The following is a 27914-nucleotide window of genomic DNA, read 5'->3' as shown; positions in this document are numbered from 1 at the left end:
TACACTGTAAAATATACTACTGTACTGCTACACAGCAAGGTACACTGTAAAATATACTACTGTACTACTACACAGCAAGGTACACTGTAAAATATACTACTGTATGGCTACACAGCCAGGTACACTGTAAAATATACTACTGTATTACTACACAGCCAGGTACACTGTAAAATATACTACTGTACTACTACACAGCAAGTTACACTGTAAAATATACTACTGTACTGCTACACAACAAGGTACACTGTAAAATATACTACTGTACTACTACTACTACTACTACTACTACACAGCGATCCATTGCATGAATGTTGTTACTTAGATAATGACAATAGAGCATCAATACATGCTAACGTATAATGACAATAGACAATAGACAAACTAACGTTTCACTTCATTATCCTCCTCTCCTTATTCAGGACCTAAACTTCCATCACAAGACTTGGCTAGCAAGGGTGAGTAAAGAAACTTAGATCGGGTTATCTACCTTTGTATCTCCAAGTACAGCAGTACACCTTCCCCACCTTCATCTATAATGATGTCATTCTATAACACATGCTTAATGATGTCATCTTGTCTTTGGTCATTTAGAAACTCTTGATCTGTGTAAAGAAGTGCTCAAGTTTAATCTGAGTCAGAAGAATCAGCGTTTGAATCACTGGAGCTCAAAATATGAAACAAACCCACTTGTGAGTGCCATGTTCACAGAGGTCTACACCACAGTGGGAGGCAGTGGACAGGTCAATCAAGAACATGAGATCAAGCAGATCGAATTGGCATACAGCCAAACACCTGGACCAGAAACACCAATCAACATGGACGACATAGTGGAACCTTCACCTGGACAAAGTGATCCCATCAAAACAGTGATGATGAAGGGAGGGGCCGGCATTGGTAAATCAGTACAAGTTCAGAAGTTCACTCAGAACTGGGCAGAAGGCAAAGCCAACCAGCATGTCGACTTTGTGTTTCCATTCACTTTCCGAGAGTTGAATTTGGAGATGAAGGAGAACAAGGAGAACAAGTACAGCATGGAGGGACTTCTTCATCACTTCTTCAGTGAAACCAAGGAGATAAATATCTGCACCTTCCAACAGTGCAGCATTCTGTTCATCCTGGATGGGCTTGATGAATCGAGGCCATCTCTAGATTTCCTGAACACTGTGACATGGACTGATCCGATGAAGCCAAACACAGTGCACGTTCTCCTGATAAACCTCATCAAGGGGTACTTGCTTCCAAAAGCCAAATTCTGGATAACCTCACGACCTGCAGCCGCCGGCCAGATCCCTTCTGTTGACAGGGTGACAGAGGTGAGAGGGTTCAGAGACCCTCAGAAGAAGGAGTACTTCTTCAAGAGGTTCCCTGATGATGAGCAGCTGGCCAAACAAATCTACTGTCACATCGAGAAGTCCCAAAGCGTCCACATCATGTGTCACCTCCCGGCCTTCTGTTGGATCACTTCTAACGTTATGGAAGAAATTGTGAGGAAGAAAGGAGAGCTGCCAAAGAGCCAGGGCGCCATGTACTCCCACTTCATTGAGATCCAGTCCTTACTCAAGAATACCAACTTTCCTGGCAGGAAACAGTATGATGTCATTCTCTCTCTGGGGGAACTGGCTTTTAAAGGGCTGATGAAAGGCGACCTGATCTTCGAGGAAGAACACCTGACAGCGTCTGGCATTGATATCAGCGACGCAGCAGTGTACGCAGAACTGTTTGGAGAGGTTCGCGGAACAAGGGACAAGATGTTCTCCTTTGTCCATCTGAGTGTTCAGGAGTTCCTGGCTGCCCTCCACGTCTTCATCACTTTCATCAACACTGGTGACAACCTACTCTCAACCTCCTCATTTGGAAAGGTTTTCAAAACCAAGATTCATCACCTCTACCAAAGTGCTGTAGACGAGGCCTTAAGGAGTCCAAATGGACACCTGGACTTGTTCCTGCGTTTCCTGATGGGCTTCTCTTTGGACACCAATCAGAAGGTCGTACAAAAGCTCATACAAAAAGGGAAAAGCTTCCAGACCATCAAAACCATCAAATACATCAAGGAGAAGATCAAAAAGAATCCATCTCCAGAGAGAAGCATCAATCTGTTCCACTGTCTGAATGAGCTGAATGATCATTCTCTGGAGGACGACATCCAACAGTACCTGACGTCAGGACGTCTCTCCACAGACAAGATCTCTCCTGCTCAGTGGTCAGCTATGGTCTTCGTGTTGCTGTCTTCAGGAAAGGAGCTGGACGTGTTTGACCTGAAGAAATACTCTGCTTCAGAGGAGGCTCTTCTGGGGTTGCTGCCCGTGCTCAAAGCCTCCAAGAAAGCTCTGTAGGTTCACTGATAACTGGATACATTTCAAATATTATTTGATCTTTATTTAACATAAAATCTAATACATGCACCACTATTGTTTCTTCAGACTGAGTGGCTGCAACCTGTCGAAGAGATGCTGTCAGGAGTTATCGTCAGCTATCAGCTCCAGCTCTAGCCTGAGAGAAATTGACCTGAGCAATAATGACCTTCAGGACTCCCTCCTGGCTGAGGGACTGGGGAGTCCCTGCATGTTGGAGACTCTCAAGTCAGTATGCCTGAAACTGGGTTCAACTGTGTTAAAATAAAACAAAACATTTTTAAAACCAATGGGACAAAATATAACATTGTGAAACTCTCTGTGTGTGTGTGTGTGTGTGTGTGTGTGTGTGTGTGTGTGTGTGTGTGTGTGTGTGTGTGTGTGTGTGTGTGTGTGTGTGTGTGTGCTATTTATTTTATTATATGATCTTCATTTTCCAGAAGTCTAATGACTAAATGCTTTACCACTATTGTTTCTTCAGGCTGAGTGGCTGCAACCTGTCGGAGAGATGCTGTCAGGAGTTATCGTCAGCTATCAGCTCCAGCTCTAGCCTGAGAGAAATTGACCTGAGCAATAATGACCTTCAGGACTCTGGAGTCAGCCTCCTGGCTGAGGGATTGGGGAGCCCAAACTGCATGTTGGAGACTCTCAAGTCAGTATGCCTGAAACTGGGTTCAACTGTGTTAAAATAAAACAAAACGTTTTTAAAATCAATGGGACAAAATATAACATTGTGAAACTCTCTGTGTGTGTGTGTGTGTGTGTGTGTGTGTGTGTGTGTGTGTGTGTGTGTGTGTGTGTGTGTGTGTGTGTGTGTGTGTGTGTGTGTGTGTGTGTGTGTGTGTGTGTGTGTGTGCTATTTATTTTATTATATGATCTTCATTTTCCAGAAGTCTAATGACTAAATGCTTTACCACTATTGTTTCTTCAGGCTGAGTGGCTGCAACCTGTCGGAGAGATGCTGTCAGGAGTTATCGTCAGCTATCAGCTCCAGCTCTAGCCTGAGAGAAATTGACCTGAGCAATAATGACCTTCAGGACTCTGGAGTCAGCCTCCTGGCTGAGGGATTGGGGAGCCCAAACTGCATGTTGGAGACTCTCAAGTCAGTATGCCTGAAACTGGGTTCAACTGTGTTAAAATAAAACAAAACGTTTTTAAAATCAATGGGACAAAATATAACATTGTGAAACTCTCTGTGTGTGTGTGTGTGTGTGTGTGTGTGTGTGTGTGTGTGTGTGTGTGTGTGTGTGTGTGTGTGTGTGTGTGTGTGTGTGTGTGTGTGTGTGTGTGTGTGTGCGTGTGCAGTTTGTCAGGATGTCTGGTCACAGAGAAAGGCTGTTCTTCTCTGACCTCAGCTCTGCGCTCCAACCCTTCCCATTTGAGAGAGTTGGACTTGACCTACAATCATCCAGGAGAATCAGGCGAAGCGATGCTCTCTGCTGTTGTGAAGGATCCACGCTACAGACTGGACGCTCTTAGGTACGAGAGACTTGGTCTGTGCGTGCGTGTGTGACAACATTTTGGTCAGAACAATGTTCTCAGTCATTCTGTGATGCTGTTCTGTATTATTTAATGTTTAATGGTGTAAAATCATAGTTTATATTATCATAGAGAATATTGACTTTGTCTCTCCTCCAACTCCAGTGTGGAGCACGGTGGAGTCTGCATGCTGATACCAGGAGTGAAGAAGTGTAAGTTTATATTCTGTTTCATTCATTATTACTGTACTGTTATTAAGGTTATCGTAGCGTTAATTTGTATTGGGGGGGGGGGGGGGGGGGGGGCATATCCACATCAGTATGTGACATTATGAACTGAAAAAAGATGATAATAACCATAACGTGTAGGCCAGCGGTCCCCAAACATTTTAGGCCGTGAACCCCCTGTTACCTCCTGGCCTAGCTGATGTACCCCCAACGCTCATCGTTGTATTTAGACCAACATTATATATTTCTTAATATGATTATGGCAAATAATCCCAGAATGTCACTGCACTGAGAGACATGCAGCTGCTCTATACATCTCCTTACAACAGTGTTTTACTGACTCTATACATCTCCTTACAACAGTGTTTTACTGACTCTATACATCTCCTTACAACAGTGTTTTACTGACTCTATACATCCCCTTACAACAGTGTTTTACTGACTCTATACATCTCCTTACAACAGTGTTTTACTGCCTCTATACATCTCCTTACAACAGTGTTTTACTGACTCTATACATCTCATTACAACAGTGTTTTACTGACTCTATACATCTCCTTACAACAGTGTTTTACTGACTCTATACATCTCCTTACAACAGTGTTTTACTGACTCTATACATCTCCTTACAACATTATCAGAAATTGGCCGTCGACCCCCATCTGAAAATATGTTGTTACACGGACCCCCAGAAGCCAATATTTGAGTTTAAAAGGATTTGCATACGTTTTCACGTTAAAATAAATAAATAGCAGATCTACAAGCTCGTAGCGCGGCACTCTGTGCCGCACTATGGTCCTCATTCACAACGGCGTTTACGCTCATAATTGATTGATTGGTAATTGATAATTGATGTTATGTGAGCGTTGCGTGAGCGGACAGGCATTTACGAGGATTCCCACGTTACGTGGGAATTCATGGCCATCTCTGTGAACTTGACGGTGACGTTGTTTGGTCGGAATCTCCGCAAATTTCTGCGCCACCTCTCAAGGTAGTGTAGAAGGCATACGCTGGTGTAAATTTATTCAGAAAGCTTTAGTCTTCATGCTGAATCAATAAATAGTTCCCAAATCTCAGATTAAAATATGTAGGCATGTGTCCCCCAACAAGAATCACTTGTATGCACTTGTATGCCTAAATGCATGCGTTCTAGAGTCAAGTTAGCCTAGAGTCCCATACAGAAACTGCCCCCGCAAGCACGACACCTTTTTATTTATTTATTTATTAGGATATTTGGAGCATGCTCACTCGGCAGCCTTCTACTTGAAGTGCAACGCGTTGTGAGCTTGTAGATCGGCTCTCGCAGACTCACGCTGCATGTTAAAAAACAAACTCACAATTATAATAAGAACATAGGCTACACTTATCTGCATTCTGCACTGTACAAATCCAACGTTGTTTAGTGTAGTAATGCCTGCAGTAGGCCTATTGAAATTGTTTTGTTATGGGGTCAATTGACTGTAGGTGTGTGTGTGTGTGTGTGTGTGTGTGTGTGTGTGTGTGTGTGTGTGTGTGTGTGTGTGTGTGTGTGTGTGTGTGTGTGTGTGTGTGTGTGTGTGTGTGTGTGTAAATAAAAAACTGAGAATATGTTGTTCCAGGGACCGTAAAAAGGTATTTTTCATTTCACTACTGTAGGTCTTTAAGAACAATGTAGGTCAGGATATTATAAAACATGGAATATATAAATATAAAATGTACCGGTATGTAATTGGCCGTCAGCCCCCATCTGAAAATAAGTTGTTCCATGGACCCCCAGAAGCAAAGATTTGAGTTAAAAACGGTCACTGTGAAAGAAGATGTATAAAAGATTTGCACCTGTTTTCACGAAGAAAGAAAATAGCAAAAAACAACCATTGTTATAGGTAGGCCTATGCCCATAGGACCACAAATATTATCTAAAAGTGTGAACAAAAACATACTTTTCATTTCACTACGTCTTTAAGAACAATGCAGGATGTTATAAAACATAGAATATAAAAGGACCCCACAAATTATCAGAAATTGGCCGTCGACCCCCATCTGAAAATATACGGAAATTACACGGACCCCCAGAAGCAAATATTAGAGTTCAACTCTTAACGAGCTTACACTTAAGACGGAGGGTGGAGGTTGGAGGTGAGATTTATTGCAGATGAATTGATTACAGTATGGAGCTGGGATTGAGTGAATGGACAGAGAAGTGACTGACAGTATGATAACAGAATGATAACAGAATGATGACGGTACGAGGAGGAGACAGTGGAGGAGCTTTGGCGTGGGCCCCCTGGGGACGGACCAGAGCCTCGGTTCGGATCCTGCCTGGCGGAGGCAGGGGGGGCTCTTGAGCCTGCCCCCCTGGGGCCGACCTGGTGGAGCCTGCTGCTGGGCGGTCGTCGGGGAGGTGGCGGGTACCTGAACGGAAGCACAGATGAGCGAAGGGAAGTGAGGACCGTTTATAAAGGGGTGCGGACAAGGTAACGCAGATCTGATTGGAGCAGACGGATGATGGAGCATTACAGCTCTAAGTTGAACTATCGTTAACAACTAAAACTTCAACTCTTAACGAGCTTACACTTAAGACGGAGGGTGGAGGTTGGAGGTGAGATTTATTGCAGATGAATTGATTACAGTATGGAGCTGGGATTGAGTGAATGGACAGAGAAGTGACTGACAGTATGATAACAGAATGATAACAGAATGATGACGGTACGAGGAGGAGACAGTGGAGGAGCTTTGGCGTGGGCCCCCTGGGGACGGACCAGAGCCTCGGTTCGGATCCTGCCTGGCGGAGGCAGGGGGGGCTCTTGAGCCTGCCCCCCAAAAGGAATTTAAAGAACATACCTGGAGGTCGTTTACCGCTTGGGTTGCCCTAGGGCGCCATTGGACCGCCTGGGGCCTGGAGGAGAGAGAGAGGAGCCTGCGGAGATGGGACCTTGCAGAGGCGGATGGAAAAGAGAGAGTGGGGTTAGTAGCGTAGGAGTGGACGACCTCTCGGCAGAGGGTTGCGAGAAGGAGCAGTGGCGAGAACTTTGGTTCACCTGGCGATGGTGGTGAGACAGGGAGACTCCCGGCGGAGGAGGCCCGTGTGGCCGGAGGACGGGTCGACCGTCGTTTAGGAGGAAGTGAGTCATGGGCGTCCTGGAGAGGGAGAACATGTTTAGAAGTGGGCAGAAGAGGAGGTACCCGCCACCCGACACATCCACCAGTCAATGTAGGTACCGCGCTGGAGGACGCCATGGACTTCTGGGCATCGAGCACGGAGGCGGAGGAAGGTCTAACGTAGGAGGAGAAGGCGTTGGACGACCATCTGCCCAGGGCCCGCAGGGTCGGGACAGAGACGCCGCTGGCAGCAGCGGTGGTGGCGGCGCCGATCCTCAGAGAGTGGCTGGAGTAACGGTCAGGCGGGAGGCCACATCTTTGGAGCAGGGAGCGGAGGTGAGAGGTGAAGGCGTGCTGGTGGAGAGGGAGACCATTCGGGAGGCTGAAGAGAGGAAGGTGGCCGGAGGAGCGTTTTCTGGCGGAGAGGAAGCGCAGCATGGAGGAGAAGGGGCAGAAGCTGCCGGGGACCTTGGCCACCGAGACGAGGCAGCCTCTGTGGTCACGGTCGGCTTTTGAGTGTTTCAGAGATAGGTTGAAGCAGGTGGGGGTGAAGCGCAGGTCGGAGACGCAGACGTCTCTGGAGGGGTCGAACGCCGTGGACCTGGTTGTGAACTCGCCTACTCTAAGGAATCCATAGAAGGCGAGGAGAAGGGCGGCTTCGAGGAGGAGGTCTAAATACGGAGTGAAGACTCCTTTCCTGAGTTCCGAGACGAGGGAGTGGAGAATGTTTAGAGTAATGGGGAGACGCTGGTCTGGGGCGTGGCGTGACGATCGCTGAAAGCCCTTTAGGAGGAGTTTGATATATTGGTTGGTGAACAGGCTAGGGAAAAAGGGGTCATGAAGGCGGGCGTGGAACTGGACCCCTGCTAATAGGCTGTTCATATAGCTGTGGCTGAGGTGGTTAAACTTGAAATTAAAAGTGAGAAAAGGGGCGACGGTCGAGACTAGTACTGGGAAGGGGGGAATGGAGTGACAGGCGCAGAACTGACCGAACTTGCGCCAGGCCGAGGCATAGCAGGAAACAGTGGCGGGGAGAAAGCGGATTTAATATAGATGTTGGTGAGAGCACGGAGGTGATGGATGTGGGGCATCAGGACAGAACCAGTTCTCGGTGCGCCGGGCAGATCAGGGGGAGTGGCTTGGCGGAAGGGCATCGCCGGTGGAACTCCTGGAGTTTGAAACGAGAGAGGCAGTCGGCGATATTGTTAAGGTGGCCGGGGACGTGAGCTGCGCGGACCGTGAAGTTGAGCATGACGGAGGACCAGGTGATGAATCTCATAAGGGGCATGATCTGATTGGAGGAGGAGCGGCCTTTATTTATGACGAAGACTGTGGCCTCATTGTCGCAGTTGAACACTATACGCTTGCGAGCCCAGCGGGACCCCCAGAGCTTGCAGGCTACGGCGATGGGGTACAGTTCGAAGTGGGCTATAGAAACCGGTGGCTGAGTTAGTTCGACGGGCCATCTGTCGGAGAACCATTCCCTTTGGAAGATCCCCCCAAAACCTGCAGAAGGCGCCGCGTCGGTGAATAAGTGCATTTCGTGAGCCGGAGTTACGGGGTCGTGATAGAAGAGGGAAATACCGTTCCAATCTTGCAATAACTTTGACCAAAATGAGAGATCGGACTGACAGCCTGCGTCTAGAACAACTACGTCGCTGAGGGAATCGACGCTGCTAGCCAGCTCCAGCAGCCGGGATATGAACGAGCGGCCCTGGGGAATTATTTTGATTGCATAATTAAAATGACCCAGAAGTGAAAGCAGCTGGCGCTTGGTGCGCGGTGAAGCGGCGCTCTGGATTAATTCTTTGACACGAGTTAGCTTTTCCAACGGGAGGGAAGCTTTCATTTCTACGGAGTCTAGGAGGATGCCGAGAAACTCGACGGACTTGGCCGGGCCGACTGTTTTTTCGGACGAGAGGGGAACCCCTAGGGCGTTAAACGTTTCTTTGAGTGAACGGAGGCTGGTGGGGGGGGACTGGGAGGGAAAATCTATTAACAGAAAGTCGTCGAGAAGGTGGAGGACGAAGGGTAGACGGTTAACGTTCAGCAGAACCCAGCAGAGCGCCTCCGAAAGCTGGTTAAAAATGTGGGGGCTGCTTCTACAGCCAAACGTTAAGCGAGTGGCGAAATAAAACAAGTTCTCCCATTTAACGCCGAAAAGGGACCACTGGGACGGATGGATTGGCATTACTTTAAAGGCGTCTGTGATATCTGCTTTTGCCAACCAAGCGCCTTGGCCTGCTATTTTAATGAGTTTTATTGCGTCGTCGATAGAAGCGTAATGCAGAGAAAAGTTTTCGAGCGGAATCATGAAGTTTACGCTGGGGCACAGGTCGTGACGGGGGGCTGACAGATCTATGATTAAACGTTTTTTCCCTGAATACTTTCGCGTAGCGATCCCGATGGGATTGCTGCGAAACGGATTGAAAGGCGGGGTGGGGTAGGGCCCTACCATGAAGCCTTTGAGAACCTCTTTCTCCAGGAGAGAAGCGACTATTTCTGGTTCTGACAGGGCAGATTGGAGATTAGGAAACACGTGAGAGTGAGTGAGGGGTGAGAGAACGCCGACGCGGAAACCTTGCGATAAGCCTGTGAGAAGATAGTCCGTGAATACTGGGTCGGGGTGAGATGATAGAGCGGCGGATAAAGCGTGAATGTGGATGGGGGTGGAGGGGTGGCTACTTAGAATGGTTTGGAGTATCGAGGAGTTTTGTGAGATGGACCCTCCCTGCTGGCATCCCTCGGAGGGCGGGTTCGCCTCGGGCACACGGACTTTGGGTGGGGGTCTTTGCAGTAGCTCTCTTCCGCGGGAGTCCCTCTGGCCCGGGGGGGGCTGGTCCTGGGGGTAGGGATCTTGAGAATCGAAGGCGGAAGGATTCGAAGTTTTTGGGCGGTTTTCTTTTTTCACAGAGGGAGCGAGAAACACGGACTTGGGACATGATTCGGCGGAGTGATCTACTTGGTTGCACAGATGGCAGGTAAGGGCCCTGTGGCCGCCTACGTGCAGAATGAGCAGCTCTGTGTCTAGGCACGCCCAGTTGAGTCTAGAATTGAAGCGAGCGAGGAAGTTAGCCGCTTTAGCTGAGAAGGCTTTATGATAATCGTAAAACATGGGGCCGCCGTATCTACGTTTGATTTCGCTAATGAGAGCGAGGTAGGAGTCTAACTCGGATCTACGCTCTGGGAAGGCATCACACAGGGTGTCCCTAAACAGGCCGAAGGCTATGACGAAGTCGCAGAAGTCGAGGGAACGGTTAAGGCGGGGATCGGAGGCGCGGAACACGGCAGAGAGCTGGTCGGAGCCTACCAGCTTTCTGTCGCATTCGGGAGTGGGGAGGATGAGAGAGGCTAGGTTAACGTCCTTCCCTTCGGTTATTTGGGCTCTGAGGTGAGAGGAAATGGCGGAAAAGGGAGAAATGAAATAATTACCGGCAGGGGCAACTGGCTGGGCGGAGGAGAGTGTGAACCCGGACCGCGGGTGGGGAGGCACTGGGTTGTTTGGAGGAGGAAAAGAGGACGAGAGCGTGGCGCTGCCGGCCGCTGGAGGAGGGAGCACGGGCGCTTGCTGAGAGAGCCGTGATTCGAGTGCCCCGACTGCGCTGGCCAGGGTGGCCATGGCTGACAGCAGCAGGGCGGTGGAGTCGTGAGATGGCGGCGAATGCGGATCTTGAACGGGGCCAGCGTAGGCCTGGGAGCCGCCGGGTTCGTCCTGGGTGAGCTCGGCTGAACGCGGGGTTGCATTTTTCTTTTTACCCTTACTCTTGCCTTGGCTGGGGGACTCGTGCTGCTGAGTCTGCGAGGACTCGATGGTGGCGAGAAGGAGATCCACTAGCTGAGAGTGGGTTAGGCCCCGTTCGGGAACGATGCCGTGGCCGGAGAGCGCGGCGTAAATAAGTTCGTCTGGCCAGGAGACGTACTCGGCGGCAGCAAGCCTGGAGCTGCGGCGGTGAGAGGTGCTGTCATCTGGATCTGACATGATCGATGGGCGTTTACCTGACTACCTGAACGGAAGCACAGATGAGCGAAGGGAAGTGAGGACCGTTTATAAAGGGGTGCGGACAAGGTAACGCAGATCTGATTGGAGCAGACGGATGATGGAGCATTACAGCTCTAAGTTGAACTATCGTTAACAACTAAAACTTAAAAACGTTTACTGTGAAAGAATATTTCGTTTTATTTTGTTTTCACGACAAAACAAAAAAAATAGAAGATCTACAAGCTCATAGCACGGCACAGAGTGCCGCGCTACAAGCTTGTAGATCTGCTATTTCTCAACAGCTAATGTGGTTAAAAGTTAAGGTGACACAGATGTGTTCCAGGTCTTAATGGGTTAACCAATTGAGACCTGAGACCAGATTCTACAAATGTTTTCTAACAGTTTCATGAAAAACCTTAATATAATTCTATACCAGAAGCAAAGATAGGGTATGAGTAATTTATTTTTTCTGTGATTTTTCCAAAATAGCAGATCTACAAGCTCATAGAGCTTTTAGTCGACTAGCTAGATTTAGTCGACTAAAATCATATGATATTCAGTTAACTAAAACTAAACTAACACTAAGACATTCAGGTGACTAAATTATGACTATTTTATGAACATTTTATTCAAAAGACTATGACTAAAACTAGGTCAAAATTGGCTGTCAAAATCAACACTGATGCATGCATACACACACACAGACGCACACACGGGCGTACGCACGCACGTACGCACACAACATGCGCACGTACTAAAATCGGGCATTATGACGCCTTGGAGGCAAATTACTGTAGATTTAGTCGACTAAAATGATACACACGCGCACAGACATGTGCACGCGCACACACACATGCGTATGTACGGACGCATGCACGCACGCACACACACATGCACAGACGCATGCACGCGCACACACACATGTGTACATACGCACGGACGCATGCATGCACGCACGCACACACACACACACACACACAACACACACACACACAACACATGCACGCAACCAAAGTCAGGCATTATGACGCCTTAGAGGCAAATCAGCAGTAGATTTAGTCGACTAAAATGATACAGACGTGTGCGCATACACACACATGCGCACGCACGCATACACACACCATGCACACACAAGCACACAACACACACACACACACACACACAACACGTGCACGCAACCAAATTCAGGCATTATGACGCCTTAGAGGCAAATCAGCAGTAGATTTAGTCGACTAAAATGACGCATGCACGCACACAGACACACACACACACACAGACACACACACACACACACACACACTACCCGTGTTCTAGAGCCAAGGTGCACGCACACAGACACACACACACACACACACACACACACACACACACACACTACCCGTGTTCTAGAGCCAAGGTGCACGCACACAGACACACACACACACACACATACACACACACACACACACACACACACACACACACACACACACACACACACACACACACACACACACACACAGTGTCAACATCGTTTATATTCATATTCATAGACGCAGTACACAGTCCTTGTAGCGCCTCTTTTGTCCACCAGGGGCACGCTTTGCATCGTGCAGTCGGCTGTAGAGGCGGGGCAGGCGGTGGTCAGGCACCGCACACACACACACACACACACACACACACACACACACACACAGTGTCAACATCGTTTATATTCATATTCTTATTATTATTATTATTATTATTATTATTATTATTATTATTATTGTTATTGTTATTGTTATTGTTATTGTTATTGTTATTGTTATTGTTATTATTATTATTATGTGTGATTGTAAACTGGTGCTGTATTGTGTGTTGTTCTCATCAGATGTGTGTGAACTCACTCTGGATCCAAACACAGCATACAATCACCTCTCTCTGTCTGAGAACAACAGGAAGGTGGAACGGGTGGGCCAGTATCAGAACTATCCTCCTCATGCAGACAGATTTATGGACTACTATCAGGTGATGTGTAAGGAACCACTGAGTGGACGCTGTTACAGTGAGGTACAGTGTAGTGGACTGGTTGAGGCAGCAGTGACGCACAGACATATCAGCAAACGGGGTGAAGACAGTCAGTTTGGATACAATGACCTTTCATGGAGTCTGTCCTGTAAAGGTGATGATAAACGCTACGCTGTGTGGCACAATGAGAAGAGAACTGACCTCCCTGTCAGAGGCTCCTCCTACTCCGACAGAGTAGCAGTTTATGTAGACCATGCTGCTGGCACTGTGTCCTTCTACGCAGTGTCCTCTGACTCACTCACACACCTGCACACCTTCCACTCCACCTTCACTGGACCACTCTATGTTGGGTTCTATGTGTGGAGGGGGGGGGGGTCCTCAGTGTCTCTGTGAGTGAACCTCTCTATGTTGGGTTCTGAGTGGGGGGGGGGGGGTTCAGTGTCTCTGTGAGAGAACCTCTCTATGTTGGGTTCTGAGTGGGGTTCTTGGGGGGGGGTTCAGTGTCTCTGTGAGTGAACCTCTCTATGTTGGGTTCTGAGGGGGGGGGGGGGGGGGTTCAGTGTGATGTCTCGGCCTAGGGGGACCCGAGACATCAGGTGTGGAAAACCGACCTTCCCGACCCGAGATCAGATTCATACGAGGTTTCCACTGGACACACACTGGTCTGATTAACCCATTCTGACCTGAGATCAGATTCATACGAGGTTTCCACTGGACACACACTGGTCTGATTAACCCATTCTGACCTGAGATCAGATTCATACCAGGTTTCCACTGGACACACACTGGTCTGATTAACCCATTCTGACCTGAGATCAGATTCATACGAGGTTTCCACTGGGACACACACTGGTCTGATTAACCCATTCTGACCTGAGATCAGATTCATACGAGGTTTCCACTGGACACACACTGGTCTGATTAACCCCATTCTGACCTGAGATCAGATTCATACGAGGTTTCCACTGGACACACACACACTGGTCTGATTAACCCCATTCTGACCTGAGATCAGATTCATACGAGGTTTCCACTGGACACACACTGGTCTGATTAACCCATTCTGACCTGAGATCAGATTCATACGAGGTTTCCACTGGACACACACTGGTCTGATTAACCCATTCTGACCTGAGATCAGATTCATACGAGGTTTCCACTGGGACACACACTGGTCTGATTAACCCATTCTGACCTGAGATCAGATTCATATGAGGTTTCCACTGGACACACACTGATCTGATGAACCCATTCTGACCCGAGATCAGATTCATACGAGGTTTCCACTGGACACACACTGGTCTGATTAACCCCATTCTGACCTGAGATCAGATTCATATGAGGTTTCCACTGGACACACACTGGTCTGATTAACCCCATTCTGACCTGAGATCAGATTCATACGAGGTTTCCACTGGACACACACTGGTCTGATTAACCCATTCTGACCTGAGATCAGATTCATACGAGGTTTCCACTGGACACACACTGGTCTGATTAACCCATTCTGACCCGAGATCAGATTCATACGAGGTTTCCACTGGACACACACTGGTCTGATTAACCCATTCTGACCTGAGATCAGATTCATAACACTGGTCTGATGAACCCATTCTGACCTGAGATCAGATTCATACGAGGTTTCCACTGGACACACACTGGTCTGATGAACCCATTCTGACCTGAGATCAGATTCATACGAGGTTTCCACTGGACACACACTGGTCTGATTAACCCATTCTGACCTGAGATCAGATTCATACAAGGTTTCCACTGGACACACACTGATCTGATGAACCCATTCTGACCCGAGATCAGATTCATACAAGGTTTCCACTGGACACACACTGGTCTGATTGACCCATTCTGACCTGAGATCAGATTCATATGAGGTTTCCACTGGACACACACTGGTCTGATTAACCCATTCTGACCTGAGATCAGATTCATATGAGGTTTCCACTGGACACACACTGGTCTGATGAAAACAAACTAGAACGAAAAAGTGAATACTTGCCTCAAATGAACCCCAAACCAAACACAAGCGCTAACCTCCCTGTCAGAAAACAATATATAAACGGGAAAACAAAAGATCAGCCCCCCCCTCCCTTACCGTTAGCTGAGAACCCTCGCCTAGCGAAGTAGAACTTGGCAGGAGGCCGTGTTCAAGTCGGGCTGTGATCTGTCAGTTACATTCTGAATCAAGCGGCACAGGTTACATTTAGCTAGCTCTCCGTTCAGGCTGCACAATGTACAAATGGCTATAGAGCTAACAGCGGATCGGACGGGTTGGGAGCCAGGAAGGCACGGGTTCGCTGTCGCCGCCTCTCTGACAGCCCTTTAAACTTGGCCTCTTCCTCTGTGCACCAATCCGGCGAGGCTGCGTCTTTTCCTGGTCCTCCCCCCTGTCACAATCACCCACTCACACCACGACACGCACGCACGCACGCGAGCCTGCACACACAGGCACGCGCACGCACACACACACAGACACACACAGGAGAAAACACTGTCCGCCTTCCTCTGCATAACCTGTAATATCATCACAGTCACATCGAGGAGGAGGAGCTACATGTAGTACTGTAGCATAATGGGTATAGTTGGTACCTCACTGTAACAGCGTCCATTCAGTGGTGCGTGTGCGTGCGTGCGTGCGTGCGTGTGTGTGTGTGTGTGTGTGTGTGTGTGTGTGTGTGTGTGTGTGTGTGTGTGTGTGTGTGTGTGTGTGTGCGTGTGCGCACGCGTGTGTACATGTGTATTCGTACGTCAGTGCTGATTTAGACATTCAATTTATTTTGAATTTTAGTTTTAGTCTTTTGAAAAATAAATGTTTTAGTGATAGTCCAGTTTTAGGTGACTAAATTTCATGTGATATTAGTCGACTAAATCTACAGCTGATTAAGTCAACAAACATGCATTTTGGCGGGTCTTGCTTTCGTCGTAATGGCAGATTTTGCACGCTGAAAATAGCAGATCTACAAGCTCACTACGACCACAACACCCGACCCCAGCTGAGGCCTCGTTTATCCTTTTATCTTTTTAACCCTGTGCTGTTGTTGTATCTGTTATGTTTGGCTTTGTTTTTTTCTTATTAAAGTCTGTTCCTAGTGTTCCTATGTAAAGCGCTTTGGGTATTTAGAAAAGCGCTATATAAATTTGAGCTATTATGATTATTATTAGATGATATTTTGATGCATGTTGTTTTGAACACCTCGGTGCATTTTGTAAAAGAAAAGACCTCACTTTGAGATCCTCTGTTGTAAAAGAGATACAGAAAGAAATATTATGTTTAATCAAAGAAATTAAATTGAATATTTGTTCTAAAAAAAGATGCTTTAATTGTCTTTATTATTGTTTAAATTGTGTAACAGCTTTTACAGTGGTGTAAGAAGTATTTATTATTATTATTATTATTATTATTATTTCTATGCCTTTTACACAACACTATAATCAACAGTGGGTTTTCAAGCCTTTTCACATCATTCAAGGTCCATTATTTATTTATTCGCCATCTGAGCTACGGACCACCATCTGATGACATTTAGCCTCTCAGACCCATTTGAGTCACGGATCACAATTCCATGCTGTATTGATGTTGGTACCATTAGGAGAGATAACATGATGTTGGTACCATTAGGAGAGATAACATGATGTTGGTACCAGTAGGAGAGATAACATGGTGTTGGTCATTAGGAGAGATAACATGATGTTGGTACCATTAGGAGAGAGAACATGATGTTGGTACCATTAGGAGAGATAACATGATGTTGGTACCATTAGGAGAGATAACATGGTGTTGGTTCCATTAGGAGAGATAACATGATGTTGGTACCATTAGGAGAGATAACATGATGTTGGTACCATTAGGAGAGATAACATGATGTTGGTACCATTAGGAGAGATAACATGATGTTGGTACCATTAGGAGAGATCACATGGTGTTGGTTCCATTAGGAGAGATAACATGGTGTTGGTACCATTAGGAGAGATAACATGATGTTGGTACCATTAGGAGAGATAACATGATGTTGGTACCATTAGGAGAGATAACATGATGTTGGTACCAATAGGAGAGATAACATGGTGTTGGTACCATTAGGAGAGATAACATGGTGTTGGTACCATTAGGAGAGATAACATGATGTTGGTACCATTAGGAGAGATAACATGGTGTTGGTACCATTAGGAGAGATAACATGGTGTTGGTACCATTAGGAGAGATAACATGATGTTGGTACTATTAGGAGAGATAACATGGTGTTGGTACCATTAGGAGAGATAACATGGTGTTGGTACCATTAGGAGAGATAACATGGTGTTGGTACCATTAGGAGAGATAACATGATGTTGGTACCATTAGGAGAGATAACATGATGTTGGTACCATTAGGAGAGATAACATGGTGTTGGTACCATTAGGAGAGATAACATGATGTTGGTACCATTAGGAGAGATAACATGATGTTGGTACCATTAGGAGAGATAACATGATGTTGGTACCATTAGGAGAGATAACATGGTGTTGGTACCATTAGGAGAGATAACATGATGTTGGTACCATTAGAAGAGATAACATGATGTTGGTACCATTAGGAGAGATAACATGGTGTTGGTACCATTAGGAGAGATAACATGGTGTTGGTACCATTAGGAGAGATAACATGATGTTGGTACCATTAGGAGAGATAACATGGTGTTGGTACCATTAGGAGAGATAACATGGTGTTGGTACCATTAGGAGAGATAACATGATGTTGGTACCATTAGGAGAGATAACATGGTGTTGGTACCATTAGGAGAGATAACATGATGTTGGTACCATTAGGAGAGATAACATGGTGTTGGTACCATTAGGAGAGATAACATGATGTTGGTACCATTAGAAGAGATAACATGATGTTGGTACCATTAGGAGAGATAACATGATGTTGGTACCATTAGGAGAGATAACATGATGTTGGTACCATTAGGAGAGATAACATGATGTTGGTACCATTAGGAGAGATAACATGGTGTTGGTACCATTAGGATAGATAACATGATGTTGGTACTATTAGGAGAGATAACAGGCAAACATGGATCAAAATAACAATTCTTCTACATTCTCTAATTGTGTAGACTTCTAGTAAATTAATTAAGTAATGCAAATGTTTAACAATGATTTAACTCTTGAGAGTGTAAAATGAAACCAAATGGACCCGTAAAAAATGGTTGAGAACCCTGACCTTTTAGAACAATAAATGATGATATTATTTCTAGACATTTTACACTATAGAGCGTCGCAGTCCCGCCCCCTTTCAGAACAACAAGTGGCCCAGGAAATGAATCCCAATGCATTTTTCCCATTGGCATTTCAAAACGTATTCATTTATTTAAAGACCTTTTAAGCGTCGTACGAAGCCAACTCTTGTCGTGACAAATTATGACAACACACACACACAATATTTTGGACCAAACAAATAATTACAAAGAAGAAAAACAACAAAAAAAGTGTTGTAACCTGCCGTTTCTTTCTACTTTCTAATTCTTTGTTTGGACCGAAATATTGTGTTTGTTGTCATGATTTGTCACGACAAGAGTTGGCTTTGGCTTTTGCATAAACGTTTTTAATTTCAAGAGAAGCCAGAACTTCAAAAAATACTAAACGGCGTCGACGGTCAATGCAGTTTCTCCCAGGTTTCCGTTGTCTCCTATCCGCGTCATGTATCTTTGAAACATCTCAGCAACACTCAAACCACCGAGCAGAACAGACAGTAAATACCAACACTCAAACCACCGAGCAGAACAGACAGTAAATACCAACACTCAAACCACCGAGCAGAACAGACAGTAGATACCAACACTCAAACCACCGAGCAGAACAGACAGTAAATACCAACACTCAAACCACCGAGCAGAACAGACAGTAAATACCAACACTCAAACCACCGAGCAGAACAGACAGTAAATACCAACACTCAAACCACCGAGCAGAACAGACAGTACATACCAACACTCAAACCACCGAGCAGAACAGACAGTAAATCTGCATCCTATGGAGGGTGGAAAAACCTACGAGGGACCCCATAGGGCACCGCCGTCCAAAACTCAGAAAAGGTAACCGAGGGTTCCGAAAGGGGCTAACCGTCTGACGGGCCTGGGTCAACACACTCCCAGTACGACCACCGGGTGGGAGAGTGACCACCATGTATGTATGTATGTCATTGTATTATATCTAACGTACATATTCACATTACAGGGCCGGTGCTGGAGACAAGCTATACCACTGATCTAACATACATATTCACATTACAGGGCCGGTGCTGGAGACAAGCTATACCACTGATCTAACATACATATTCACATTACAGGGCCTGTGCTGGGGACAAGCTGTACATACTGATCTAACATACATATTCACATTACAGGGCCGGTGCTGGGGACAAGCTGTACATACTGATCTAACATACATATTCACATTACAGGGCCGGTGCTGGAGACAAGCTATACCACTGATCTAACATACATATTCACATTACAGGGCCTGTGCTGGAGACAAGCTATACCACTGATCTAACATACATATTCACATTACAGGGCCGGTGCTGGAGACAAGCTATACCACTGATCTAACATACATATTCACATTACAGGGCCGGTGCTGGAGACAAGCTATACCACTGATCTAACATACATATTCACATTACAGGGCCTGTGCTGGAGACAAGCTATATACCACTGATCTAACATACATATTCACATTACAGGGCCCGTGCTGGAGACAAGCTATACCACTGATCTAACATACATATTCACATTACAGGGCCCGTGCTGGGGACAAGCTGTACGTTGGAGCAGTTGACAGCCGTCCAGTGGTGGTGGTAATGCTCCTTTTCTTTAGTTTGCTGTTTCTATTTCTTTGTGGGTTATTTGAGTTGTGTTTTGCCGCATTACCGACACCCTGGGCCGGTGGCCTGCCCAGCTTCTCTCTCTGTCTGTCTCTCTCTCTCTCTCTCTCTCTCTCTCTGTCTCTCTCTCTCTCTCTCTCTCTCTCTCTCTCTCTCACAGGGATATCCCTGTAGTTATGCACTTAGTAGTCACCAACCCTTTTAGTCTCAGCATCTATTTCTATTGTTGATTGTTGAACAAGTCCTATTGGTTTTCTTTGATTAATGCTATTATTGCTGAATAAATACTTTTGTACATTTTGTTACACACGTTTCTGCCTGCCTTTCATATTTTATAACCAACCTGTTCCCTGTGTGGAGTCATTCAGTGCTCCGGGTGTTCAGTGTTAGATCTCAGTATAGCCTAAATATTCCCCAGGTGGCGTAGTTGGCTGTAGGTGAATCCATATCACCCTGTCACACATGGACCATTTAGTTGGCTGTAGGTGAATCCATATCACCCTGTCACACATGGACCATTTAGTTGGCTGTAGGTGAATCCATATCACCCTGTCACACATGGACCATTTAGTTGGCTGTAGGTGAATCCATATCACCCTGTCACACATGGACCATTTAGTTGGCTGTAGGTGAATCCATATCACCCTGTCACACATGGACCATTTAGTTGGCTGTAGGTGAATCCATATCACCCTGTCACACATGGACCATTTAGTTGGCTGTAGGTGAATCCATATCACCCTGTCACACATGGACTAATTAGTTGGCTGTAGGTGAATCCATATCACCCTGTCACACATGGACCATTTAGTTGGCTATATAGGTGAATCCATATCACCCTGTCACACATGGACCATTTAGTTGGCTGTAGGTGAATCCATATCACCCTGTCACACATGGACCATTTAGTTGGCTGTAGGTGAATCCATATCACCCTGTCACACATGGACCATTTAGTTGGCTATATAGGTGAATCCATATCACCCTGTCACACATTTAGCATTTAGCCCTCCGTAGATTTCCAACAATGTATTAGAGATGTCCTAATGATGTCCTAAATGTCAACCAGAGCCTGTCTTTCATTCCTATTTCTGACCTCAAATGTGTTTTTCAACAAAATGATGCTCATTGCAGGGACAGACACATGTGCACTAATAATATTATATTAACACTATTATAATAACAACAGCACAAGAATAAGAATAATGTATTATTAGTATTTGTTTATAAACAATACACTTTAAAAAGTAAGCTATGGGAAAATAAAGTGGAACAATAACATTTTAACAAGACTTTGGTTCAGTGTATTTCAATAAAGTGTAATAATAATGAATAAAAAAAAACATTATATAGGCCTATTGAAATGGCATTGATTATTTGGCAATCGTGAATGAAAACATTTACCGTAAATATAAAACATTTCCCAGAAAAGGGCGTAGCAGCGCAACCAGCGCTGTCAGTGAACCAACCAACCGCCAACTGTTTTACACAAGCGCCCGGAGTCCAGCTGGACCAATCGAATCGTGTCTTCCTCTGGCGTGGGAATAACAGCAGATCTGCAAGCCCACAGCGCGTGGCGGGCTCAGTGACGCGCCGTGAGCTTGTAGATCTGGAGAAAATGTCTGCGGCCATAAGGTGCTGCCAGACTTACTAAAGAGCCGCGCACGTTCTCGGCTGCGAGCAGCTTATTTTCCCGGGTTTTTAGACCGCTGGTGGACGGAAAAGAAGCTCCACTTCCGCCGACTAGTTGCGCGACGGCCAGAATCCCGGAAACGCTCTCCTCCGCGTCAGTCGTCCGCGGAGGTGGAGCTTAATTTCCATCCAGCCGCTGTCTAAAAACCCGGAAAAAGAAGCTGCCACAGCTTCTTCTGTCCGCGGCTGTCGGACGTTTTGCGCTTAGGTGTGGAAACAGTGATACGAGACGACGCGCCAATCGTTCAGTGTGGTCACCTCCACTTGTTTACAACAGGGTCCACCATTTCTGCAACTAAACAGTTTTAACCACCAACTTAAGGTCATGTCACACCAATGCAACTCCTTGCAACTGCCATTGGGGATAATGCCATTGTGAAGTCAACTTGGAGAAATGGAGAGCAAAGGGTTAAATCTAGACTGACACTCATTGCCACTGACACTCAGCTGATTGTCACTCACTCACTCCCCAATTGCCTGACCAATCAGCGTCAGTGCATTCGCTGCACCTGAGAGTAGGGCGTTGGCCAAACACAGGAAGGGAGGAGGAAAGAGGAATCCTACACAAACCTCCATGAGAAACAGCAGTGTGCCTCCAAACAGGAGCAACACACACTGAGACAGCAGAGCAGAACGGTGCTGCCATATAAATGAGAAACAGCAGTGTGCCTCCAAACAGGAGCAGCACACACTGAGACAGCAGAGCAGAACGGTGCTGCCATATAAATGAGAAACAGCAGTGTGCCTCCAAACAGGAGCAACACACACTGAGACAGCAGAGCAGAACGGTGCTGCCATATAAATGAGAAACAGCAGTGTGCCTCCAAACAGGAGCAACACACACTGAGACAGCAGAGCAGAACGGTGCTGCCATATAAATGAGAAACAGCAGTGTGCCTCCAAACAGGAGCAACACACACTGAGACAGCAGAGCAGAACGGTGCTGCCATATAAATGAGAAACAGCAGTGTGCCTCCAAACAGGAGCAACACACACTGAGACAGCAGAGCAGAACGGTGCTGCCATATAAATGCCGGTGAGAGAGAACTGTTTACTTGTGACAGATCATGCCAGTTCATGGACATTGTTTGTTGTTGTTGTTTGTGATGACTTGAGTTGAAGTTAAAGGAAACATGATGGCCAATTGGACATGAACAATGAACATGATTATTTGATTTAAAATACATTTGAATTGATTATTGATTGATAAAAATGTTTCAATTATACTAATTCATTCAGGTTATTTAATTTACATTTCATGAGTTTATTATGTTTAAAACAGTTTAAAAACGAATTGAGTAGAAATGAATTGATTTAGAAATGAGTTGATTAAGAGACACTAAGTAAAAATGATATTTACAGGTGTTTAAAGCATGTAAAGTATGTATTGATGAATGTGCATTATACTTACATTAGTTATTTTTTATTTTCCCTTTAAGGTTTTTCACCTTACCCACTTACCGCTTACTCAATGCCCATGCATGTGTACAACTGTACTCAACTACAAACAAAGTAAAGAAGAGTTAAAAAGAAGGAAACTGTATGTGGTCATTGTATGAGTGAAACCCAGTTAATATCTCCATATGGTCTGTGCCATCCCTTTCAATCATTGGTGTGGTTTGGGCCTGGGCTCTTGGCTCTTACAACCCACAACGAACCACGCAGGACGCAAAGCCAACGCAGAAATACAATAGCAATTAGCAAGTGTGTAACGGTCAGATATTTCTATCACTGCTACTAATTATTTAAATCACGGGTTGTGAATGATCTCCTCTTAGGATACAACTGATAAAGTGGAATGTAATGAAAATAGCCTAAATAAGCAGCAGAAAACACAGTCAGAAACAAAGCTCACGTCAACCTTTTATCTAGTAATCAAAGCAACAGTTATACAGAGTTGAATGAATGAATAGTGAATGTCCGTTTCTCGCGCACACACGCACGCGCTCCCTTATTGTTTTGTATTGTTCCGTGTTTCCAAACAAAGTCTGTTTCTCTCCAAGCGTTCCTTGTAAAAGTCCCTCCAAAGCAAAGTAAATGATGTAAAAGAAACTTAATCCATCCCAGAAGCGAATGTAATCCAAATCAATGTAGGCTACTCCAAAAGAAGAGGAAGTCCCAAAACGCGGATCCTCGCGGGACGTTGAAATAAATAAAAGATGAACCATCTCACCCGTTGCAGGATGTCTTGAGCCTCCTCATAAAGTGAGCGTAATCGTTCGTGTAGCTATAGCTTTCTGGGATGGATTAAGTTATACTATATTCCCACTATATTCTGTGCTGTCTATTGTGTGATTTTGTTATTATTTGGGGGGTTTTAAAGACTATGTTTATGATTTGATATCTTTTGAGTGACATGGGTCTGGAGTTGGACTGACGCCCATAAAGTAGGCGTCGGTTACCGGCCTGAGGGAGACCTTAGAGAGACAGACAAACAAACAGGGAGTCTACGAGGGACCTGGACACGTTTGTTCTCTAAACATCTCTACTATACAGTGAATTCATATCACTGGTCAGAAACAAACCCGTTATTAGCCAATGGATATACAGTGAATTCATATCACTGGTCAGAAACAAACCGGTTATTAGCCAATGGATATACAGTGTGGACAACAAAACATTGTACGTTTTGGGTCTGAGACGCTACATTTCAGCAAACGTGGTCCGTGGCAAATAATGGACCCTGATATGAAAAGGGTTGAAAACCACTGCTATAATGCTCGCTTTAGAATTCAGCATCTGTCAAGATACCATATCTGTGAAGATATGTGGTTACTTTAAGAATAGTTTCACTGAGTTTCATCCTCTGTCTGTATACCATATCTGTGAAGATATGTGGTTACTTTAAGAATAGTTTCACTGAGTTTCATCTGTCTAGATACCATATCTGTGAAGATATGTGGTTACTTTAAGAATAGTTCCACTGAGTTTCATCCCTGACCCTCAAAATAAAGGTCTAGACACCTTATTTGTTCATTTAAGTGCAATATTGGCTGAGAGATAGTGAAAGTAGATTTTTCGATAATGGTGGCACTAATTTGCATAACAATGGTAGCTGGGACACAACTTTTTAACATTCATTAATTTCATTCCAAATGTAGGCCTACAGCTGATACTGACTGAATATACAATTTTCACCGATTTGAGGTATAGTGCAGACTTTTGGCTACACTATATAATCTATCTAAATATATAGATTTGAGGTACAGTGCAGACTTTAGGCTACAGAAAGAGGTATAGTGATTTGAGGTACAGTGCAGACTTTAGGCTACAGAAAGAGGTTTAGTGATTTGAGGTACAGTGCAGACTTTAGGCTACAGAAAGAGGTTTAGTGATTTGAGGTACAGTGCAGACTTTAGGCTACAGAAAGAGGTATAGTGATTTGAGGTACAGTGCAGACTTTAGGCTACAGAAAGAGGTTTAGTGATTTGAGGTACAGTGCAGACTTTAGGCTACAGAAAGAGGTTTAGTGATTTGAGGTACAGTGCAGACTTTTGGCTACAGAAAGAGGTTTAGTGATTTGAGGTATAGTGCAGACTTTTGGCTACAGAAAGAACCATTTTCAAGATAGAAAGGTCATCTTGGTCTTAAATTTAAGCTTAAAGGACAACTTTAGTTTTTTTCAACCACGGTTCATGTTTTAGGTTGTTATTAGAGAAAGTAAAAGGTGAGTGTTATTTATTTTTTACTGCATCCCAAGAAATTACATCTGGCCACAAAAGATCACAGGATCTAAACCACAGTCCAACCGACCAACTTCAAAGTGGGCATGCACGTTGCTGCTGACCGCAGGGACATTTATATTACATTTATATTACATTTATATTACATTTATATTACATTTTCATGCACGTTGCTGCTGACCGCAGGGACATTTATATTACATTTATATTACATTTATATTACATTTTCATGCACGTTGCTGCTGACCGCAGGGACATTTATATTACATTTATATTACATTTATATTACATTTTCATGCACGTTGCTGCTGACCGCAGGGACATTTATATGTCCCGTGTCACGTTTTGTATGGATAGGTAGTTGTCCAGAACCACCTACAGTATGTAGGCTCATACATACTGTACAGTAGGAATTGGCGTAAGTATAGTATAGTATAGTTTAGTATAGTATAGTATAGTATAGTATAGTATAGTATAGTATAGTATAGTATAGTAGTATAGTATAGTATAGTATAGTATAGTATAGTATAGTAGTATAGTATAGTATAGTATAGTAGTATAGTATAGTATAGTATAGTATAGTATAGTATAGTATAGTATAGTATAGTATAGTAGTATAGTATAGTATAGTATAGTATAGTGTGGTGTGGTGTGGTGTGGTGTGGTGTGGTGTAGTATAGTGGTGTGGTGTGGTGTGGTGTGGTGTGGTGTGGTGTGGTGTGGTGTGGTGTAGTATAGTGGTGTGGTGTGGTGTGGTGTAGTGTAGTGTAGTGTAGTGTAGTGTAGTGTAGTGTAGTGTAGTGTAGTGTAGTGTAGTGTAGTGTAGTGTAGTGTAGTGTAGTGTAGTGTAGTGTAGTGTAGTGTAGAGCAGAGCAGAGCAGAGCAGGAGTGGACCTGGTGAGACGTAGGAGTGGACCTGGTGAGACGTAGGAGTGGACCTGGTGAGACGTAGGAGGGGCCCGGACAGGAGACAACCCACAGAGTCCCTCCATGTGTCAGAAGTGTACCTCCCAGCCCTGGCAGAGTAGTTCCAACAGATTGTGTGCCCCTGGTTTTTCCCTTGTGGGACTGATTGAGGGTAGCTACTGGGACGTAATTTTTATGTAAAATATATTTTTTAAAGCTGTCTTTCATCAACTGAACAACTTCTTGGCACTAGACAATGGCTTTGATACCTTCTGCCACGCTTTGTGTGCTTTTAAAAACTGCTATTTTCATTGCACGATAACAAAAATAGCAGATTTAAGTAGGATGCTTCATTCCTCCTTTCTGCAACAGACCAAGTTACACAAGGATAACAGATAAGCAGATGTGGATGGGAGCTCAGTGTACTGTATAAGTGAAGACCAATGAATGAGACAGAGGCAGCAGTTTGAATTTAAAGATATATTGAACTTTTCAAACAGAATAAACAGCATAATGACATTCAAAGAAAATAAACAATTGGGGGGGGGGGGGGGGGAGAAAACAAGACTGTGTTCAGGAGAGGAGAAAACATATGAAATAAATGCTTAAACACTACTGCAGGTGTAATGTTAGAGTCCACAGAAGACATGTAAATATGAAATGCATGCTTAAACATGTAGCTATAGGTGTAATGTTAGAGACCACAGAGGACATGTAAATATGAAATAAATGCTTAAACATGTATACGGTGTAATGTTAGAGACCTATCATTAACGTTCTCGTGTCTCCTCACACGACACGAGAACCACGGCGAACATGGGCATATTTCCAAGGCACTTCTCCAGCTGGTGAATTAAAGTACTGGTGAAATGTGTCCCTGGTTCTCTGGGACTCCTCCGACGCCCTGTTCCCCCGCAGGTTCCTCAGTGGTCAGAGGATGCTCTCGCCATCCTCAGAGTCGTCCTCATCTGGCTCCTCATTCTGGCCCACGGTCTTTGAAGACTGGATGTAGTTGTGGAGGATGCAGGTTGCCCTCACCACACTGTCGGCTGTTTCCGGGCCAGTGTAGACCCTCCAGCGTTGGGTGAGGATGCCAAAGGCCTTCTCCACCATCCGACGGGCTCTCGAGAGACGGTAATTGAAGACCCGTGAGTCTTCAGGAAGACGGCGCCCCGAATAAGGCCGGAGGAGGTGTACGGCTTCATGGGGAAGGCCTCGTCACCCACCGCCACATATGGCACAGGTCCCAACTCTGCTGCCGATGGTAGGAGAGATGGTGGAGGGATGTCCAGCTGGTCTGCCTGGAGATCTCTGCCCAGCTTGGAGTTGGCAAAAAGTCCCCCATCACTGTTGCCACCATAACCCCCGATGTCGACACTGATGAATTCATAGTCTGCATCGACCATGGCCATCAAAACTACAGAGAAGGTGCCCTTGTAGTTATAAAACAGGCATCCGGAGTTGGGAGGGGCCTGGATTACGGCATGTTTCCCATCCAGAGCCCCGATACAATGGGGGAAGTTCCAGCGCTCCTCAAACCTCCTGGCGATGCTCAGCCACCTATCCCTGTCTGGAACAGGCATGAGGGAGTCTTTCAGGACATCCCAGATGGCCTCGCAGGTTTCCCGCACAATCTGTGCCACAGTA

At 45.4% G+C, this 27914-nt stretch overlaps 1 protein-coding gene across 1 annotated transcript in view; it reads left to right on the top strand.

Annotated features, from left to right (window-relative positions):
• Positions 1-698: 698 nt before the first annotated feature.
• LOC310856065 (NACHT, LRR and PYD domains-containing protein 3-like) overlaps positions 699-27914 on the top strand; it is a gene marked incomplete at both ends in the record, with an annotated part of 87461 nt that continues 60245 nt past the window's right edge. Inside the window, 5 exons of the mRNA XM_083761282.1 lie at positions 699-2329; positions 2833-3003; positions 3283-3453; positions 3657-3830; positions 3996-4042. Of these exons, the coding sequence (XP_083617408.1) occupies positions 699-2329; positions 2833-3003; positions 3283-3453; positions 3657-3830; positions 3996-4042 (2194 nt within the window). The remainder of the gene's footprint in view (positions 2330-2832; positions 3004-3282; positions 3454-3656; positions 3831-3995; positions 4043-27914) is intronic.

This window comes from Protomyctophum parallelum (assembly GCF_964188405.1).
Source record: "Protomyctophum parallelum genome assembly, chromosome: 3".
Classification (NCBI taxonomy): domain Eukaryota; kingdom Metazoa; phylum Chordata; class Actinopteri; order Myctophiformes; family Myctophidae; genus Protomyctophum; species Protomyctophum parallelum.
The sequence above is the reverse complement of the archived record's forward strand: the minus strand, read 5'-3'. Positions and strand labels throughout refer to the sequence as shown.